The sequence below is a fragment of the Oryzias melastigma genome, linkage group LG15, assembly GCF_002922805.2.
Source record: "Oryzias melastigma strain HK-1 linkage group LG15, ASM292280v2, whole genome shotgun sequence".
Taxonomy (NCBI): domain Eukaryota; kingdom Metazoa; phylum Chordata; class Actinopteri; order Beloniformes; family Adrianichthyidae; genus Oryzias; species Oryzias melastigma.
This window is the reverse complement of record NC_050526.1, coordinates 4,682,880-4,705,190: the sequence shown is the minus strand read 5'-3', so window position 1 is coordinate 4,705,190 and position 22,311 is coordinate 4,682,880. Positions and strand designations below refer to the sequence as shown.

The 22,311-nt window shown below is 36.6% G+C and overlaps 2 protein-coding genes across 4 annotated transcripts in view; both read right to left on the bottom strand.

Annotated features, from left to right (window-relative positions):
- Positions 1 to 4,394, bottom strand: part of actn2b (actinin, alpha 2b) — a 22,685-nt gene extending 18,291 nt beyond the window's left edge. The window contains 1 exon segment of the mRNA XM_036215604.1: positions 4,061 to 4,394. Coding sequence (XP_036071497.1) covers positions 4,061 to 4,198 — 138 coding nt within the window. The 5' untranslated portion in view covers positions 4,199 to 4,394.
- Positions 4,395 to 4,443: 49 nt separating this feature from the next.
- Positions 4,444 to 19,457, bottom strand: p4ha1b (prolyl 4-hydroxylase, alpha polypeptide I b). Of its 3 annotated transcripts, none has more exons than XM_036215388.1 (15): positions 18,843 to 19,457; positions 16,932 to 17,014; positions 16,749 to 16,845; positions 15,510 to 15,661; positions 13,838 to 13,975; positions 13,472 to 13,711; positions 11,738 to 11,958; positions 11,493 to 11,669; positions 11,236 to 11,306; positions 8,553 to 8,652; positions 8,293 to 8,346; positions 8,131 to 8,196; positions 7,510 to 7,578; positions 5,613 to 5,709; positions 4,444 to 5,511 (listed from the first exon to the last, which is right to left on the bottom strand). In XM_036215388.1, the coding sequence occupies exons 2-15, from the start codon at positions 17,011 to 17,013 to the stop codon at positions 5,441 to 5,443; spliced, it is 1,635 nt and encodes a 544-aa protein (XP_036071281.1). In that variant the 5' UTR covers position 17,014; positions 18,843 to 19,457; the 3' UTR covers positions 4,444 to 5,440. The 3 variants fall into 3 exon arrangements, with proteins under 3 accessions (XP_036071281.1, XP_024152697.1, XP_024152696.1); XM_024296929.2 differs by lacking the exon at positions 11,236 to 11,306 and adding an exon at positions 10,431 to 10,501 and having other exon boundaries at positions 18,872 to 19,457; XM_024296928.2 differs by having other exon boundaries at positions 18,872 to 19,454.
- Between the last annotated feature and the right edge of the window lie 2,854 nt (positions 19,458 to 22,311).

The window sequence follows — 22,311 nt, the reverse complement described above, 5'->3', positions numbered from 1 at the left end:
GCTAGCAGTCTTCACTGTACCGAGCAAGGAAGCTCAAACGTAGAATGCTAGTGAGCTCCACCGTCCAGCAGGCGGCTGGCTATCGTTGTGTCTACCCACTGAATGTCGACTTAAGCCAAACACAGGTTCCACCACAGAAACTGTGGACAAACCCACATTTTCTGCCACTTTTAAACCACATGGGGCCCACTTGGCCTTCCTGGCTGGGATAATCAATTATCCATTTGAGGAATTAGCAAGAAAAACTTTCCAAATTCCAAAAGCTTCTCAGTTGATATGAATCAAATAAGCGAGTTAAACCTAAACAAAGTGTGAGACCCAGCAGCTTAACCGTTCATGACTGGACTGGAGGAGCGTTGACCTCTTTGACCCCCTGGTTTCAACTTTTCCTGCAGGAATGCCGATCAGAACAAAAGCGTCGCATGCAACATCTTGAAATATGTAAATCAATGCATGACAGGTTCATCATCTTTCTCCTATTTTTATGGAGTCTCTGGGTAGCCAGCAGCAGACGCTTAGCAGCGTATGGATGAAAGGCAGGAGCCGAGCAGAACACATTCCAGCTGATATGAGCGCTTAAATATAGAGCGCTCTGCTTTTGATAAGAGACTGAGAGGAAAAAATGTCAACATGAGTGAAGATGTCACATGGACGCCGACAAGTTTTCCTCTAACGTCACTTTCTGACACTATTTTGCCACTTGTGGAAAGGCATGTGGATGCTCTGCAGGCGGACGGAACGCCGGACGGACAGAACATACATGCAGGCCGACCCGGTCTCATGTCGTCATGCTCAGACAGGAAGACGTGTCATTTGAAGGGCAACAAATACTACATTTATCCCCAATAGAGGCATCTAACAAACTGACATTTCAAATCAACTAAAAGTTGTGAACTTCCTGGTGAGTTCCATTTATTTTTAGTGCCAGAAAAATCATTTAGAGAACTTTTTAAAAATTAAAAACTGATTTTGAAACAAATATATTAAATGGGACAAAGTTAAAAAAAAAATACATCTCAGTTTCTGGTTTAAATAGCTTTTAATAACTTTTTTTAGTAAATTTTCAGTAAGATTTAATGCATTAGTATAAATCTTAGATAAATCTTTAGTCAAAAATGTCTTATTTTAATCAAAACTTTTAACAAAAACAACATTTATTTTTTATTTGTGAAAAGGGAGTTGACTTATTTTAATCCACTGTTTTTGCACATATACAAAAAACGAAGCAACATTTTGATATAAAGGTTTTCTGTTATCTAATTTAAACTTTTAACGTAACAAAACTACTAAAAATCGAATTTCGCTTTTGTGTTTTTTTTACATTTTAAATGTTTATAACCCTATTATGACATGATATCAGTTGTGAACTGATGATAGATATTAAAAATTTAATGTATTTTATAAAAAAGTGCAAAAACACACATTTACAGGACATTCTCTGACCCTATAATAGCAAAAAATTACCATAAAAGTAGTGGCGGACATTTTTAGGATAAGGTGTTAAAGGGTTAAGAGACAGATTCTCACAATTTAGTGAAAATAGAAAGCGAAATTTGACTGAAAATTTGACTTTTTAACAGCAGGACAGAAGTTAGCAACTATTTAAACCTCATTTTTAAGACAAATGTATTTATTATGATAGATATAAATATGGAAATAACTAATTTAGCACTAAAAATAGGATATTATAGGTGGAAAACTGTGTAGAAATACCTTATTTTAAGATATAAAATTTCTTTTTTATTCTTATTTTAAGTTCCAAAAACCATTTACCTAAATACAAATGTTTTTAGCCAATTTTAAGATTTATTTTTGGTTTAAACGGGCAGGACAGCTTCTTTCAAATTCTATTAGTTCTTTTGGCAGATTTTTTAACTGAAAACAATGTAAAAATATATTGATTTCTTTAGATATTTTGGGCCAAATGTATGAAAATAGGCTAAACCTATTTGTCTCGGCCCCCTAATTCCTCAACATTCTCACTCCCAGCGAGATTGCAAGCGAGTGCCCAGCTTGTCAGTCAAATCTCCACCTGCGTGTGCGCAGACAGAATGTCACGGACTTTAGAGAGCTCATTCCACATTGAGAGAACCCCTGGGGAGATTGTGACATTGCACCGTTGTCCTCCTTGTTACAGAAAAAAAACCTCCTGGTTAGAACATCACTTTCAAAGCAAGCCCCCCCACCACCACCACCCTCACGGATGACGATTAAAGTTAAAAATATTCATGAATGGACCAACCCTCACACTTCACTCGCTCATAGACCTTTGGAGGCTTCACTGAGTCAGAGGCTGGAAGTCTGAAGGAAAATGACTTAAAATGATAAAGTATTTTTATTAATTTAATTTATTTATTTACATTTAGTACTTATAATTTAAATATTTGGTAACACATCATGGCAGTGCAGATCTGCATCTTCCTTAGAATATGTCCCCTTCTACACAGTTTCCTGTGAGCTCTATCAAAATAAAAGCCCGTGTATTGCTGTTTGCAGGTTTTAAAACCCAGAAATGTATTCAAAGTGACCAACAGTGTAAAATAGATGCATGATTATGAGTTTGTGATGCTGCACAGCTGCTTAAAAAGACAACAACACAACAATGTGCACTTGTTGGTAATAAAAGCACAATCGTTGAATAGATAATCGCTGACAAAAGTGTGGAGTTTATGGATCTAAATATCATTGTGGTGCGTTGTGTTGCTACAAATACACATATTGTCATCCAGCAGGTCACTGAGGGCATCAGGATGAGGCCTCCAAAGAGCCACAGTTTAAGGCCCAAGCCAACTTTTAAAGTCCTAAAAACAACTGACAGCGTTGGAGGCTGGGGCTAAATGGAGTTGCTGCAGTATTTTCTACGTGGTTTCTATAAACAAAGGAATTCCGCGCCAAGGACACTGGATTAACCCAACTATAATGCCTTTTGGTCTCCTGAGTTAAAATTAGCACGGGGGTCCATTCTGATCCCGAGAGCGTCATCATGTGTTAGAAGCATCTGTTGACAGCTCGCATTCCGCGCGTATCAGTGGAGAGGCAGCGGTCTGGAGAGCCGCTGGAAGCTGGGCTATTGTTAGTTGGTACCCGCCGCATCCGTCCGTCAAGGAGCCCCGAGCGGCTCAAGTTCACTGCACGCAACCGGAAGTGCATGGGAGTGTGATGTCATCCTTCAAAATAAGACCAAGAAATGTACCTGTTTTGTTTTGTTGAACATGTATTTTTACTGGGAAGCAAAACAAAACGTTTTCGCATCAAATTAAGCTATTGATTATTTCGATTTTGATATTAAAAGATTCTTTTTTAAAGTCATTTTTTTCTACGGAGCCCTGAACATTATATAAAAATAATACTAAATTGTTCCCTCAAAATAGCAATTTGTGCTCACAAATATACAAAAATACTAATCATTTTTTGTGCGCAAAAAAAGCTAGCTTGAGAAATGTATTTTTAAAATGTCATATCCAGGCCTCCGTAGTCTACATTGTTTAGGAAAACCCAAATTAACAGACATGTTACTCTATTGGGAATTGTGTTAGTAGTTTAGTTTTACTTTAATCTTTATCTGGGTATTCTGAGAATGTTTATTTAATGTCTTCTTTATTTAGAATAAAAATGCTAAAATGGTAAAATTGTGGCTAATGTGAAAGGCCACCATGTTTTTTAGCTGTTGAGCAACATATAACGTAATTTATCCTTCAAAAATATTTAAGACCAAGATATTTTAGCTTTTTTTCCCCCTACTACTCCAAAAAATGTAATTCATTTTTTATTATTACAAATCTGACGCTCATTTGAGTTGATGGACGGGTCTTTTAATTTGGAAAAAATAAACCGGAAGTGTGTGCGACGATAGAAAATGTCCCCGGTGCCATTCTTAACTTTTCCAAAACTTCACGAAAACACATAACTGCTTGATAATAATTAAAAAAAAAATCTTCCTCAAACTTATCAGAGTTCTTGATAAATAAATAAAACACGATTGTCTGTTGTCTTTCTTTACAGTTTTATAGTAATTTAAAACAGTTTTTCTATTTGAAAAAATAAAATAAAAATGACACACCTTTCTCTGCTGTTGTTCCCAGGCAGGATCCAGCAGCATGTCCCTGTCCCACTCATCCTCCTGCATCATGTACTCATCCTCGTAGCCGTTATCATAATGCACAGTTGTTTCCATTTGATTCATCATCATTGTTGTCATTTTCTTCCTTCTACACTCAAAAATGTAGCTGAATAAATGGTAAGTTTCCTAATTTATTATTTCTCCTCCGAAGACTCTGTTTCTTCTCTGCTCTCCCTGGTCCCCCGACCTGACAGGCGTCTAAGTGTGGCTGTCACAGATGGGCAAATGACCGAATGGTTAGTACTTGACAGTCATGTGACCCCTTCATTCCTTCCCCCAAATTTCCCATCTCACCCTCCTCACCAACAGTCAGCTGCAGTGTGTTCCACTCATGTCAATACACAATCTTTATTTTAGAAATAAAAAAAGAGCACACTTCAGAGGGTTTTTTTGCACATTACATAAAAACAAAAATTGCTTCGGACATATAAATAAAAGTTCAGCTTTCTGATAAAACCCAGAGTGGCTTGCAGGGACACTTTTCAATCATAAACTGATCAAAAACAAATGATTTAAGACGGAATATGCCTTAATTTGTTTAAGAAATCCTAAATAAAAATATGTGCTGAAAATTATGTATAATAATAAAAAATACTTGACAGTATGCAGTGTGTTGGGTTAAAGTAAATTGAAATTAATGAGTTATTTCAAGTATAATTTATCGTATAGTTTAATCACTAGTGTTACAAGAGTTTTTAAATCAACCATTTCGCTTGATTGTTACTCAGACTGTCACCTTGTAGAGTTGTAAGATATTTCTGTTTTTGAGAGTATGATCCATTTCCGAAGCAGTACATTCATTCTAATATATTTTTAAAAACAAAACTTGGTTGTAACTGCTGAGTAAAAGTCATTCCATGTAAATGCATAAAAAACTAGGCAGAAAAAGAGAAGAATAAAAAAAAATGTGAAGCTGTAGGACATTTTCGTTGCTTAAACGATTGAGGTTTTTCTTAGAATCCATCAGACAGTGCCTTTTTGAAAACACCAACAGCTCTTTGTAGAGAAACAGAAAGGAGGAAGTTTGTCCCTGCAAGTCACCACTGGAGGGGAGTTTTACCACAGAACCGCTGCTCAGTGAGAGTGCAAAGAAAGACACGTGGGAGTGAACGAAGTGTTTCTCAAAACCATTCAACGGCCGAGCTGTCTGCCGGCGCCATGCTCAATCTGTCCAGGGGCTCGACTGAGAGTGATCTCTAGGCTCAGAGGCTGGTGATGCATGGAGAAAAACAAAGGAAGCAAATAATTGTGGACAGAGGAAGCCGTTCGGATGCCGTCTGTGTTTTCTGGTGCTTAACAAGAAGTAAAACGACCCGGGTGTCACTCAGTTTCATTTAGGCCGCAAGGTCGCCGCCATTCCTGGCCTCTTTCATGGATCCACTTGTTTGATACTAAAAACACAGGAAATAAAATATTTAACAGTTACTTCAAAAAATTAAAAAAAGAAACTGATTTAAATCAAATTCCATACTATTTAACCAGCCAAACTCACCCCACTTATTGCCCACCAACACTGGACAGGCTGCGTGTCGGGTGCTGTAGTCGCCCTCCCCGCTGGCAAACAGGTTGTACCAAAACACAGCCGTACCCTGAGATGAACCAAAGCACAGAGGTCAGCAGATGTCCAGATAACGTAGGTTGACCTACATTATAGCTGTGTCCAAATGTCTTCACTACTCACTATTTAGTGCGTTCGCCATTTCATCGGAATCTACGCCTCTGTCTGAGTTCCCACCCTAACTACTAAGGACTTCATAGTGGCCTGGATTCTAAAAAGAATTCTGACCCCATGCTCAGTATTTTCCTATTGTTTTTCTAAACGACAGATATATGACGTCATCGATTTCAGGAAGAGAAAACTGAAAATTTCACGTCTGTTTGTGACTCTAATGATGAAAATGTGGATGGTTTTTAAAAAATTACATTTACTTTAATTTTTTTCACTAAAATTGACGCCAAATGCATTGTGGTCTATATTCGCTAATGTAGTGATCAGAGATGCACGCTAGTTTTTCGCAAAGACTTCTGGGAAATTTCTAGCGCACTCGATTTTGGAGTTGTAGTTTTGGATAGTATTAGAAAATGAAAAACACACTATATGCTGAGTAATGAAGGAATTTGGATATAGTCTGCAATACCAAAATCCAGTGTCCCAGATATTTCCCAGAATTCTCAGCGATAAACCAGGAGCATCGATAAAGTTAAGTTTTTCTTCTTTCTGTCCCCTTTTCATTTTTTTTCCCTTTTCTATCATGCTTGAGTTTACAAGTTTATATTGTGTTTTTTAAAGAATAAAAATGAAATAAAATGAAAAAAAAAAAGATTTGGGAATCTGGACCACAATGCATTGCATTTGAACAATTTAAAAAATAAGTTTTTAATAATAAACATCAACATTTTATCATCCGAACACAATTAATTTGTAAATAATCATCATAAAATACTTGTTTTGATTAGATTTCTACTTTGTGAAATTGGTGACATCATATCTAACGTTTAGAAAAACAAAAGAAAAGTAGTGAGCACGGTGTTAGAATTACGTTTAAAATCCTAAAATCCAGGGCACTAGACAGTCCTGCACTTTTTCACACATAGCCCATATGTTTTAAACATTCACTGTATATAAAGAACTGGACCGAGTTCAGGTCTAAAGTCGTGTTCTAAGTAGGAAGTAGCCAAAATCCTATGGACTTCTATTGAGAACTAAACATTTTATTTGTAAGAATGACCATTCTTGCTCTGATACTTTTTTCTTAACATTTTCCTGCTAATTCCACTTTTTCATGATATTTATGTTGTTTAGCGAGTTATTGAAGTTAAAACTGACCAATCAGATGCCTCACTAAAGGCATGTGGCCCCACCTTCAACATTTTATTGACAGATTCTACCGAGCTGCTTCCAGGGGAAGGGGTGTGGACTTTGAACAAGCTTGATTGGCGACAGTAGTTGCCATAGAAACGTTGACTCAGACCAACTTGGACCAATCGTTGTCGTCTGAGTCCAACATGGCGGCGTCCTTATCGTGGAAAAGTGGCGACTAATTTGGCTTCATTTTGCTGGAGTCAAAGGTAAGGTATTTCTATGGGTGACATCACACCTGCTCTATCCAGTTCTCTATATACAGTCAAAAGTATTTCCAAAGTGAAGTAAGATAAAAGTATTATTTATTTCACTTAATTCACATTATTTATTTGATAATTTGTGCATAAATATTACAAGAAATTAAGAAATGTGTCATGTGTTATCTTAAAAAAGGAGAAGTGGTGTTTAATATTTTAAAAACATTAATGTATCGTATTTCATGTTTAATTTATCACCCAAAAGTTCAACCACTGCAGCTAAGAGAGCAACAGTGCATGTTTAGTGAGTGTTTGGGGAATGGTTTTACCTTCTGAGGTCCAACTGACGCACCAACGTCAGGAAATACTGTGGCGCCCCCTGCAGACACATCACTCATCTGCAACAACGAGGCAAAAATACGTGTGAGGAGAAAAACGCTGATGATACATGCAGATTTACAAGATATTATTATTTCTGGGAGTCCAAAATAGTGTATCATTACACCTGGTAGCATTTAGTTGTGTAAATATTTAATGGTTTGCCTAAATGTGTGAGTCAAATTGTGTAAATTGAAATAAAATAGTTTAAAAGTGTTTTTTTTAATTATTAAATTACATTTAAATTTAAAATATTACTTCTCCTGTTAAGAGTTTTTTACAAAAGCTTTTAGAAATTTAAAAAAATTATAAATGAGATTATATTCAATTTGATCTGCATTTAACAAAATAAAAGCCTCATAGTTCAAATGGAAAAAGTCTGCTTGTGTGGCAACAAAATCTTTGGAAAATAGGTCACTGGAGGTCTTTGTGGGACGCCACTCGGATTCTTTATCCTCCATTTTATACCAACAACTTCTCATTTCATGTGACTAACAGAAAGATGGAGTGATGACAAATGACAAGCTTATCCTGTGTAAATGACAGGAGAAGCTTAAAGACGGTTTACTCACATAAAAGAGCCACGTCGCAATGCGGTTCCCTGTACCCAGCTCCTTAAAGGCATCTGGCTCGTCTTTCTGCACAGAAACAGTCAATAAGTATCTTTTTTTTTTTCAAAAGAACACATTAATAAAGTAGAAAATTTCAAAATGTAGAAGTTGGAAGCTGCCCACCCTTCCAAAGTCAAAGTGAGGTTCATATTGTCCTCCCACGCCGTAGTTTGCAACCTGTGGAGAGACAAATAAAAATTTAGCTCTCCTTTAAAAAAAACTTTATTTATAAAGAGCTTTTGACAGAAAAGTTCTCCCAATTTTCCTTCAAAAACTTATTTTTAAATACTAGAATTAAAATCAAATTGGAGGAAATGTTACCATCAGGATGAGTTTAATTTTAAGCCAGTTTCACATCCACAAGTTAAACAAAGCTCCTTAACCTGCAGCTCTTCTGCCGTGTCCATTTCCAACCCTGTGAGATCTTCAATCCTCTGGTTGATCTTCTCAACCACCGGATCTTCGTACGAAGTGAGCCAAGCGCTGCAACGCACGAAGGAGAGAAAACATTTCAGAAGGAGAACAAGCTGGAAGATTTTCAAAATGTTTCTTCTGAAAATGCAGGAAGCATGCTGCAAAAAGCTCTAGAATAAAGAGTTTGTTAATGCAGGGAAAGATTGGAAAACAAGGAAAAAGCTTCTAGAATGAAATGATCTCCAGTCAGTTCAGGGTAAAAGGTTATGAACATAATCATAGATTTGGCTAAAAGGTGGCGATGTTTTCACCTGTTTAAGCCCAGAGAATCAAGCACTAAATCTGTTATTTCACCATTTTATTTTCTTATTTTCAATATTTTTACAAAGTCAAAATAATCAAGAAGAAAATCTCCGTCTAGCAGAGGTAAGTTAAACATTTCCCTCGTACCCTCACAATACAAGTTTTACGACATAATCTATAAAACAGGATTCAAATTAAACCGTAAACAATCTACTAAAGTTAAATCTTCTTTTAAATCTAGGACGGACAATTTCAGTTTTTATATATGCATCTAATACGTTAAAAGGTTCCTTCTTTTTCATCACACACTCTTTATGCCATCGCAGCAGTTTCAAATCCTGTTTTTAGAAACCAGAAAGGGGTAAAAAGCTAAGATTAATTGTTGTGAAGGAAATGTACTTGAAAAATCAAGGTACCCGCTTAGCAAAACTGTTTTGTTACTTTTGTAACTTTCCTACTAAGTCTTTAGATTAAAAACCAGCCACAATAAAAAAATGCATTTTTAACATGTTCCTGTAACAATTTTTAAGGCATTTGTAAAGAAAATGAAGCTTAAAACTGCATTTCTGAGTATTTTTCTAATCAAATTATTGTTGAATTAAAAAAAATATTATTGAAAAAACGCTGGTTGAACAAAATCGTAGGTGATAGAAAAGTGTCTATTGTGCCATTTCTCCTCTATTGTGTTTATTTCTTTATTTTATTGCTAAACTTTAGAGCAAAAATGTGTTTTTCTACTAACAGACTTCAAACTGTTCACTTTAAACAAATGTTTCCCATTTGTGAAAAGTATGCAATGACATTTTTTCAGAGAAAAACTGAAAATATACTTTTTATGGTATATCGTGATATATAAATATCATGATATATATCACAATACAATACATGATATTAGATAATTTATATTGTGATATAGGAATTTCTTCAATATCGCCCAGTTCCGCTCACATTTAAGAAGCAAACTTTTAGTGAACTCTTGCAGAGTCTATGTCCTAAAAAATGACACTTTTTTTGCTAAAAACATTATAATCATATTTAATCTACCACTTTTTTCTTTTTTTTCAATTCTTTATTTTCTAGAAAGACTCATGCAGCTAGAAGTTACATTTTTAGAATAAATCACAAACATGATCCACTTTCTTTCATTTTTTTTCCTTAACAAGGATTGTAAACACATAGAACTTTAACAAGGGAGAGTGAAAAAAATAATACAATTAAAAAAGGGGGTGTGCACATTAAATAATTTTATTTATTAATTACTTTTATGTCCAGTATTGAACAATTATTTGAACAAAGTCTGGCCTTAAAGGCTTGATATGCTCAACCCATAGTTTAATAAAAGCAGATTTTCTGAGACGAATGGAAAATAATCGACTTTTAAATTAGATCAAAACATGATCGGAGGGGGACTTTAACACAGTTTCCCCATTTTTGTGGTATTTTCGTGCTGCTGCGAGGTGAAACAAGCCGAATCAGTGATGTAAAGTTGGACAGGAAGGAAGTTAAGGCACCGTCATCCATCCTGATGACCTTTAACCCCTTACCTCTTGGAGACTCGGTATTGGGCTGTGGTAAGTTTCCCAGTTTGGGGGTCATGCACCGTGGCGCGCCTTAACTATGGCCGTTTCAGAGTCAGGAGAAGACGAAAGAAAAAGAAAAGGGGAGAAGGTGGGAAAACAAGAGAAGAGAGGAGAAAAAGGCAGATGTGGTCACTACTTGATACTGTTTTGCCTAAGAAGGATCAAAGTTTTCCATAAGACATTGCCAAAAATAAATATGTAAAAAACAATCAATTCATGACTTTTTCTTCTTCAGGCTCTAAGAAAATATATGTATTAATTAGTAAAAAAGTGAAACTTTCTTGCTGCTTAAAGTGAACGAAAAAACAGATTTAAAATAAAAATAAAAAAAAAAGTATAATTCGAAAGCAGTTTTAAAATCAAAAATACATATTGAAAACTTGAAGGACTTATTAAAAATTTGAAGTGATAAAATTGAACATTTGAAAAAAATAATATTGAAAACTTGGAGAAAAAATATACAATTTAAAAGAATCACAAATTGAGTTTCAGAATCCAAGCTTTAATTATCTTTTCCATCTCTCTTTGTGGAACCACATCAATAAAGTTCATACATCTTGTTTTTTAAACCAGTATTAGTCTGCAGATGGCTTTGATCATTCTCAGCTGTATTCTAAAAAGCCTTTAAGCTTCGGGGAGAAAAAACACAAAAACTGAGTTCTGGACAGACGAGGATATTAGAGAAAAAAAAATGTGAAGTAATTGAAGAGAGATTCAGGGAAATAGGAAATCCCCGCGTTCTTCCACTCAGCTTTTGGCTCGGACTTACCTTTTGCTGATCCTGTAAGGAGCAGTCTCCAGCACTCCAGTGACGGGGTTGGAGATGGTTGCCCTGCGCAGCTGTGAAGCCAGGGACAGGGGTTACCCACACACACGCGCACACGCCCAACCATGTGCATGCCTGCGTGCTTCCACAACCCCCAACCGGCCTCACAGCTTTGAACTGCCACCTCCGACACTACGACCTCCCCTCCCCCGAAACTACCCACGACATCAAACGACTGTTGTTCGCTTGGAACGACTTACCCGCGGTTTGGCCAACTGCTTGATCTTCTCAATTTCTTCGTCGGAGATGATGTCGATGTAGCGAACGATGTAGGGCCGGTCCCACTCGTCTTGCTGCTTGACGGGCCCCAGCACAAACTTGGGGTTGTGTTTGTTGTCGTAGTAACGACAGAACAATTTGCTCTGTCTGCGGGGCGTCTAGAGATAGAAAACAACTCGTTCACACCGAGTCATCGTTTGGAATCGTCACCATTTTGAGCCCTTACCATCCGGATTCCTTCGCCTCGACAAAGCATCTCGTACTTCTTCCTTTCTGGGATCAGAGAGAAAGTCTTTTGAGACTTCTTCTTCTTCGTTTGGGTTGTGTCTCTTTTCCCTCGATCTTGTTGTTCGGTTTCTTTTTCTGTGGTCTTTTCCTTCTTTTCCTCTTTCTCCAACTGGTACTCAAAGTACTTCTGATTGCCTTTGGCGCGCTGATGCTCTGGATCTAAGAAGAAGAGGTCAGCAGGAATACCGTTAGTAATTATTCAAGGTGGTAGCTGTTCCAATGGACTATTAAGTTGGATTCACACTGGATGCGATTTACTGCTCAACGCCTTGACGCCCCGGCCGCATATGGGAGGAGCTACCGCCATTTTTCTGTACTTTATTTTGTTGCCACATCGTGGAAAACATGGATGATGTTGAGCGAGCAGTTTGGGTTTATATGTTTTGGAGAGTTCTACAGAGGTGCCAGCAAGCACATCGCCTGCTGGGTTCACCAGATCATTTAGAGACCCTTGTAGTTCATTGAGTTTCACCATTTGCTGCAGGAGCTGGGCCAATATGACGGTTGTTGTAAGCGTTACTTCCGTCTGTCTGTGGCCCAATTTGAAGAATTTCTGCCTCGCATTAACCCGAGAGGAGAAAATATAACCATAAACCCATAGAGCTAGAGGGATCACGCCCGCTATGACGGCACCCGCAGCAGCTTTCCGTCTTGTAGAAAACTAACAAAGAAGCGGACCTTGCTAGTTTTGCGGGACCATTAATTCTCCCAAACTCTGGGCAGCAAACCTCACTAGCTCTGCCAAACCCTAGGCAGCATATGTTGCTAGTTCTGCCAAATCCTGGGTGGTAGACCTCACTAGCACTACCGGCCCCTGGGCAAAGTACCTTGCTAACTCTGTCAAATCCTAGACGGCAGATGTTGCTAGTTCTGCCGGACCCTTGGTGGTGGACCTCGCTAGCACTACTGGACCCTAGATGGTGGACCTCACTTGCACTACTGGACTCTAGGTGCCAGACCTCGCTAGATCTACTGGACCCTAGGTGGTGGACCTTGCTAGAACTACTGGACCCTAGGTGGCGGACCTTGCTAGCACTACTGGACCCTAGGTGGTGGACCTTGCTAGCACTACTGGACACTAGGTGAGGCTGACTAGCGTAGTGGGCTCGATCACTCCAGCTCCATGGACTCTGCGACAGGCTGGCAACCTGTCCAGGGTTTATCTCCCATTTGCCCAACAATAACCGGGACAATCTCTGGCAACCCCGTGACCTTAGCAGGTTAAGAAAATGGTTGGAAGTTCAGGACAAAAATCCTCGCATTTAGCAACCATATTACCGTAGATTTATTTTTTTACCCGCTGATTGAGTCACTGAAAATGTCGCACAAAAGGACAAACACACAAAAGCAAAATTATTTGCACTTAATAAAAGGCAAAACATTAGATTTAGGGTTTTTTGCGCTTAAGGAGAATTTGCTTTTTTTTTATAAGTGTAGAGAGAGTATAACCAAACATACAAATGAAACGGTATGTTTTAGAATTGAGTATATGCATATATTTATTGTGGTTTTATCATTGGATTTTTTTTAAGACAGTTTTGCAAGATAAGCGCTTGAACAATGTAGTAGTTCACTTTAGGCTTATCCCTTTCGGGGTCGCCACAGCATAACAGCACCCACTGTTTCGCATCAGTGATTGAACAAAAAAGTTTGGTTTGAATCACAGACTCACCTAACTGAAGCAGCTTCTTGGTATAATCCAGCGCGCGCTCCAGCTCCCCCTGCTGGTAGATGGCATAACTCAAATAGTCCAGAACAGTCACTTTGTCTAAAGGGGACTCCTCTCCCTCCTCCAGCTGCCTCAAGGCCTGGGCCATCCACAGCTCGGTGTGATAGTAGTCCGCCTCAGTATAGGCCACTTTGCCCAGTTCGTAACAGTCCTCCACCGTCATGCGGTTCTTGTGCTTCACTCCTAGTATGTTGAAGAAAAAGGAAAAACAGCAGAGTTATAATTAAAATGACAGGTTCTTAGATAATCAACACAATAGTTTAGCCTAAAAACAGCATTTTTGAAGTCTTGAGTTGAGTACACTTTTACCAGGTAGGTCTCCTGTAGAGATGGTATTGGCATCTAGCTTGTATGTGTCTTGTAAGCGGAGAAGAGCTTTAGCGGCCCCAGTTTGGTCCTCGTCCGTGGGGAAATACTGCCTCTGGATGGTCAAGTTGGAAATGAATCCTGAAAAGATACAACAGGAAATATAAAATGAAATAAATAATCAGCCACTCTTTGATGCTTTTTGTCAAAATCCATTTACATTTAGCCATAAAATGGATAATATAAGTGGAAAAAATCTACTATTTGGTGCAAAGTACTAGGGCTGCCCTGATTAGTCGACTAATCGACTATTAAAATAGCCGACGAGTAATTTAATAGTTGATTAGTCATTACTTTATATTATATGGAGTCAGAATGTAGTAAAGTTAAAAGTTATGATGGTATTATGCTAGCTTTTTGGACTATTTTGGCACTTCTTAAGGTTTTTTAGGCTATTTTGGAGTTTAGCTAATATTTCAGCTACATGCTAGCTATTTTGGCTAATTTGGGCTTTTTTGTTTTTTAGGCTATTTTGAGGTTTAGCTAATATTTCAGCCTTATTGGCTAATTTGGGCTTTTTGGTTTTTTAGGCTATTTTGAGGTTTAGCTAATATTTCAGCTACATGCTAGCTATTTTGGGTAATTTGGGTTTTTTTGTTTTTTAGGCAATTTTGAGGTTTAGCTAATATTTCAGCTATATTGGCTAATTTAGGCTTTTCTTGTTTTTAGGCTGTTTTGGAGTTTAGCTAATATTTCAGCTACATGCTAGCTATTTTGGCTAATTTGGGCTTTTCTGTTTTTTAGGCTATTTTGAGGTTTAGCTAATATTTCAGCTATAAGGTAGCTATTTTGGCTAATTTAGTTTTTTTTAGTTTTTTTAAGCTAATTTGGAGTTTAGCTAGTATTTCACCTACATGCTAGCTATTTTGGCTAATTTAGGCTTTTTTTCAGCTTTTTTAGGCTATTTTGAAGTTCAGCTAATATCTTAGCTGCTAGCTATATTTGCTAATTTAGGTTTTTTTTTATTTTTTAGGCTTATTTGGTATTTAGCTAATATTTCACCTACATGCTATCTATTTTAGCTAACTTAGGCTTTTTTCAGTTTTTTAGGCTAATTTGGAGTTTAGCTAATATTTCAGCTGCATGCTAGCTATTTTGGCTAATTCAGCTGTTGTTTCGGGCTAATTTCGAGGTTACCTTATGTTTCAGCTGCATGCTAGTTTTTTGGCTAACTCTGGCTTTTTCAGTTTTTTAGGCTAATTTGGCATTTAACTAATATTTTCGCTGGCTATCAGCTTCAGCATCTTCAGCTATCAGCACTAGCATCTTTAGCAGCCAAATTCAGCTTACAGCATTATCGCAGTTGATACTATACATCTATTTATTTGTTAGTTTAAAGCTAATGATGGTTAAGATGTGTGCTTTACATCCAGTTTGCGCATTACCCGATTAGTCGACTATTAAAATAATCATTTGTGGCAGCACTACAAGATACGGAGTGACGCCAAATCTGCTAAGTTGCACAAACACTGTCCTAACGTGTTGTGATATCAACTCAGAAAGCAAAAGTTCAGTTTGGTATTTTAATCACAAAAATATGTTAAGGACATTCCTGAGGGTTTCGGAAAAATGTGGCTCTAAAGTGCAACTGCAAGCTCAGACTGTTGCTCCATACCATCGGTGGTGTCACTAAGTACAAGGCTCTCCAGGTTCCCCCACTCTGTGTTGAGCCTCTTCATCAGCTTGAAGGCGTTCACGGGGTGACCCAGGAAACCTTCGGGATCCTGTGTGGCGGTGGATGTCAGGGAGTCCAACTTATCAGCCCACCTGAGACAGAGATCAAGGAGTTAAAGTCTGAAGAAAATTGGGTTCTTGTGGCATTTTTCTGATGATGGACAACATATATTAAGAAAATTATGAGTATAGCTCAAAACTGTACGGTTGCATTATTGATCGCAATTTTTTGTTGGTAAACTATGTCTTAAAAACAACCGTTTTATTTTTTTTGCCTAAAAATGGCATGATCATGATTAAAAAACCACTGGGATGCTTTGAAAATAGATCAGAAGACGACTGGAGTGGGACTTTAAGATCAGAACAATCCATTAAACAAAAACTTATGGATCATGCTGACAATTCCTTAAACTATTCCAAAACAGCTTTGGTTGAAGTGAATTATTTTTGCCAAAAAATGTAGCCTTAATGCTAAAAGAGCCATTTGGACCAGTTGCTTACTGATCAAAACACACAGAGAACCGCAAAGTTACTCTTTAGAAAAATACACTTTTTTAAATGGTTTTGAGACCATTAAGTTATGGTTTTACAACATATATCTTTTAAATATTTATAATAAAGTATTATCATTTTAATCTATATCAAATTCAACTTATTTTACTTTTTGCAGCAAGCTCCTTTAAAAAAAAAACGTCAAATAAAACCCTCCTTCTGCAACACATTTGAATTGTTATTATGACTTTGTTACACCGTCATCCTTTTCCCCTTTTACTATTGAATATAAACATGACAACATTGGAGAAAAATCATTTTTTTTCCTCTAATCTTTATGTGCTTTAAGCTAATTCTAATAATAAACCATTCTTACCATCATTTTTTTAGTTATATGTCATCTTAAAAATCAAAATATGACAAAATTTGATTAATTAAAAAAAAGTAACCAAAAATACAAACCCCTAATACAATTAAATTGATAACATTTTTTTTATTTTTAAAGCCAAAAAACCTCAATTGGGGGAAGAAGGAGCCGTATGTGTCTCCGGAGTCTCAGGTTACAGATCTCTTGCATTTACAGATTCTATGGAATAAAAGTCCGACACATCCATTCTCCGAGGATGTTTTGTAAAAAGGGTGTTTAGTTAATCCGATTAGAAAAGTCATGGACTCTTGGAAAGCTCACCGTTTGACCTGCTCCAGCTTGTTTTCCTCGGCTCGGATGTAGTCTTTGAGAGACGTGACGAGGTCTTTTTCTGTGTACAGGAGATCTGTCATCTGCCCTGAGGGGTGGAAATCAAAGCAGTGAGAAGAGCACTTCTTTTCTTTGATAATAGCTGAATGAGTTATTTTACAAATGCGGTTTTACCTATTGATGTGAAAAAATCATTGTTGGCTGAGAGCGACTCCAGGCAGCTCAGCAATAACAAACACCAACACGGTAGCTCCATCCTGAAAGAGATCAATTCAACAGATGAATCCTTTCATTATAATTTTACTATAACTACATTTACTATAATACATAGTAGTATTGGTACTAGTGTCATTGTATTGGGTATAAAAACAAAAGTGGCAGACATGAAAAGAGCAACAAGACGTTTGGACTGAAAGTGCGGTTGAGCTAAAAAGGGTTTTATGGACCGTTCAGAACTTCTTTGGAGCAGTACTCTGGGACAAATGTCTGTGGTTGCTGTCACTCTGTCTGACTTAGATCTGCATTTGACTTGTGCAGAAACTGCAAAGGAACTCAGTCTTGAATAAAAAATCTAAATTTCTGGTGGCAGACTTGCAGCTTTGAAGAATAATCAAACACAAAATGTTGGAAAGTAAAGGTCATGTATAAAACTGTGTTTCAGGAGCGTTTTAATAGGCTTTTACAACAAGATGAGGCAGGTTAATGATGTAAGGATCAATTCCCTTCTAAAAAACAGAAGAACGCTCACTGATTTTTTTATTTGCTTGTTTCTGCTTTTAATTGTAAAGCGCTTCAAGTTGCGCGAGTATGAGAAGCGCTTTTTTATAAATAAAGTTTGATTGATTGAGTTTGATATTTATAATTAAAAGAAAAAGTGATAATATATATTTTTTTTCTTCTGAGGTTTATGACAATAGTTATACTGCAGAATAAAAACAAATAACCATAAAAGTGTTTACTAAAGATCTGTTTAGCATCACTTATAAAAAGCATACCAATCCTTTGTCCTTCAATAGCTCTTAAAGATTAAATTGTCAACGATTACATTTTTTTAAACATTTTTTTAATTAATATTTTCTTTTAGTGTTAGTTTTATTTTATTTCCCATTTTTCAGCCATATGCTCACTAAAATAACTAATTTTTCCGTTTTATTCTTTCAGATTTTAGATAAATAAAATGTCTTTGTTGAACCGAAAGTAACGCACTTAGTGATGCGTTTACTGATTTTCTTTTAGTCGGAAAATAGGCATTTACTGTACTTAAAATGAGGAATTACACCCTTCCCATCACCCCAAGTGGATACAATTAGAGTATATGATTCATACAACAACCTTTAAGTTATTAATAAGTATTTACCCGAATATTAAATAAATATTTTCTGTTTTTCCTAGCATGAAGAAAACGGAGAGTTAAAATCTTCCATTTTTTCCAAGAGCAGCTCAACCTAACACTTTAATTCTATCTTTTCGTTCTTTCTTTTCCTGTAAGGGTTACTTTAGTAACATAAATGTTTTAATATGATGTTTTAACATCTTGTCTGGTGGTCAGCGTCCGTTAAGCGTGACGGCAGCTGTGGAATACGACAGAACAGGAAGGATGTGGAACTGCCACGTCTTCGCCCCTCCCCGCTCGTGCGAGAACTGAAAACAGTCCAATGGAGGCCGACGGTCTGAACTTGCCTGGACTCGTAGAAAACTGCACACAGTTTGAACCCAAAGTTAGTTTTAGGTTTTTAAATAAATGACTCAGAAACGGTCCATTTCACTCATATATTAAATTGCGATAATTAAAAATAACAAGCTTACGAAACGGTGTTGTAGCGGCGGCGCGTGACGTTTTTTGTGCCTTAAAAGACCGAGTATTTTCAAAATAAAATGCAACAAATCATCAAAGAATTAAATTAAACGGGGACAAAAGCTGCATTTATGTTTTTTGGAACGCAAAAATACACACTAATAATAATTGGGCATGCTCATTCACTTAAAAAGTTTGAAGAGTCGTGATTTAGCAGCCTCTGCAAAACACGCTGAGGACAGAAAAAAATAACCCTAAAATGACACCACGTGGTTTCTTATCTTATCTACCTCTGGAGGATTTTTCTCTACTTATTTACCTCGTCCTGAGGGGTCAGCCTGCTCGTTGCTTCCTCTGAAGAACTTCCTCACGAACGGACTCGGTGAAGTCAGCAGGAACCGGTGGCTCGTCCTATCTGTGATGTCTCACCGTGCAGTTGGCTGTCTCCAGCTCGGGGCTGGATTTTTTCCCTCAACGCTACGTGCAGACCCACATGCATGCAGCTTCTTGCAAACTCGGGGGGGCTGTCGTTTTTTTGTAAATTACAGAGGGAGGTGACTGCTGGAGTAGTTTAAACCCGCAGTGCGGTGGAGTATTTCGGGGATTTATTACAGCAGGAATAGTTCAAACTAACGTCATGCCACGTGTGGAATTCTGCAGCCCACGCATGCACAGATTGTTGCACGTTTTCCCCTAAAAAGATATGCATCTAATGCCATGTGCACACGGGCCTCTTAGTTTCAGTCAGATATTTACAACTCCAAACTATTTCCTCCTGCATCTTCCACTTCCAGTGTTTTTTTCCAGGAAAATTCCTTCCCTGAAGTGGAAGAGTGGTCGGAATGTTGCCTAAAAGTTAAGGTGGAGCCAGGAATGGATCCAGCTTTGTAAAGTAGCAAACCATTAATTTCAAATTATATACATTTCTATTAATGCAGGGGTGTCAAACTCAATCACAAAAGCGGCCAAAATCCAAAACGCATCTTAATTCGCGGGCCGAACAGGATAAACATTTATTGAACACATTAAAATGTTAAAGAATAACTTTTTAACATAATTATGAGCTATATATTTAACTTTAGATGCGATAATGCCAATGTGAATGCTGTGAACTGAATTTGGCTGAAATTGATGCTGAAATTGGTAGCTAAAAACGCTGAAGCTGACAGCTGAAAACACTAAAGTTTATAGTTGGAAACCACTGAAGTGAATAGCTGAAGACAGTGAAGCTGATAACCAGCTAAAACGTTAGCCAAATACCAAATTAGCCTAAAAAAATTTAGGTAGCTGAAATATGAACTTAACTCCAAAACACCCTAAAAAACAATTTAAAAAAAGCCTAAATTAGCCAGCTAGCATGTGGCCGAAATATTAACTTCACTCCAAAACAGCTTAAAAAACAATAAAAAAGGCCTAAATTAGCCAAAACAGCTAGCATGTGGCTAAAATATTAGCTAAACTCCAAAATAGCCTAAAAAACAAATTAAAAAAGCCGAAATTAGCAAAAAACGGCTAGCACGTGGCTGAAATATAAACTTAACTCCAAAACAACCTTAAAAAACTATTTAAAAAAGCCTAAACTAGCCAAAACAGCTAGCATGAAGCAGAAATATTTGCTAAGCTCGAAAATAGCCAAAAAACAAACAAACAAACAAACAAAAAAAATCATAAATTAGCCAAAACAGCTAGCATGTGGCTGAAATATTAGCTATACTCCAAAATAGCATAAAAAGCAAACAAAAAAAGCCGAAATTAGCCAAAAACGGCTAGCATGTGGCTAAAATATTAGCTAAACTCCAAAAAAGCCTAAAAAACAAATTAAAAAAGGCGAAATTAGCAAAAAAACAGCTAGCATGAAGCAGAAATATTTGCTAAGCTCCTAAATAGCCAAAAACAAACAAACAAACAAAAATCCTAAATTAGCCAAAACAGCTAGCATGTGGCTAAATATTAGCTGAACTCCAACATAGACTAAAAAACAAATAAAAAAATTAATTATTAATAATAATAAGGAAGGAATATTATTTCAGAATGAATCAACTTAAACCTTAAATAACTTTTAATATTTTACCCTTCATAAAGTATATATTTCATCAAAACTGTACAAGTTAGAAATGAGCACAAGATAACATCGGACTATTAATAACAGTAAAATAAAATGATCTGGAGAGCCGGTTATAATTACCCTGATCTCACATATGTATGAATGCATTTTAAGAGTAAAATGTAAGCAGAACCTGCCTTTTTCTAGGACAAAATATGGGATTTCAAGCATTATTTTAAGGAATATTATTACTAATATGGTGTAACATCAAAATTGTCCCATCAGACTGGCTCTAAGGTCACAAACACTACCAACTCAGTGGACGAGTAATATTTTTTCTCCTTAGATTTTGGGGAAATATGGTTTGAACCCAGAATAAAGTGACAACAAATATTAAAAATAGGACCTATTTTCTCCCTGCTCCTGTACACATCTGGACTGCAGCTCACCACTCATTCGAGGGCTCAAAAGTGGTTGCCGATACTGTTAAAACTCACAAAAAAAGAAAATAAATCAAGTAAAAAAAGGTGAGAAAGTGCTACTTTTGTTGTTCTATAAAAACAAAATAGTTAAAGTTTCATTCCAATCATCTTTTGCTCTATTTTAGGGTGTTCTTTTGTCGTTTTCTAGGAAATAGTTTCTGCAGAGCGCCAGTCGTGATTGTCTTTCATGTGGCAAAATGTGGGTTAGTAAATCAGCAGAATTATCTAGAAACCGAGGTTATAGTCATAGATGGGTGTAACATCTAGAGGAATAAAAAGTGATTAGAGAACTCATTGCAGTAAAGTTAACCTTTATCTTCAAACAGTTTCACCAGTGATTCACAAAGTAATATAACCAAATGGTTTGAAGGAACTTTAAACTTTTAAAACTTAAAGTAAAAATATAGAGGACCAAAATGAATGAAATGGAATAGAAGAAAACATGAAATTAAAAAAAAGTGAACTCCCTAATGTTTGAATACATGTATACATTTGTTGAGTTTAGTGCTGCAACTGCTGTCATGCATGCTTGTTAGTTTCCTAATGAAATGACAAGCTTAAACATGCTAAGAATTTGTTTATATGAATTTTAGTTTCAATTTCAAACTCATTTTAATTTAATTATGAACTTTTCTTTCTCCATTTCATTCCACATCATAATTCAGCCTTTGTGACTATGTCCTCATATGAAAATGAGACCTTTTGCATTTTTTTTTGCATGTCTTGTGTGTTGGCAGCGACACAGTGTACAGTAAAATTTATATGACATAAGCAAAACTAAATTGCCCTTTTATAGTCTAGATGACTCAAAACATACTTTATCACACAATCACCAAAAGAGATAAAGGTTTCAAGAAGTTATCATAAACAAGTTAATAAAAAACAGAGGTTGAGGATGTAAATAAAGGAAGCGATAAATCAGCCATGCCATCAGAATAAGGTACAAGTGCAAACAAAAAACACAAAACTGAGCGGCTCAGTACAGAAAGACAGAATATAAAAATGAAGGAGCCAAAGAGTAAAAGGTACAGAAAACATCTGATCAGGAGCTCCATCTAACAAGGCAGAGGCATACATTCATTAGGAAAAGAACAAAACGCAATCAACACAAGGCAATGAAGCAGCAACCATTCCTTTTTGTGGTTTTCAAAATAAGATACCAATCAGCTTCTGTTTTATAAATTCATAAATTAAAAAATTGACACTTAAGTTTTCATGTGTGTTGATCTGCAA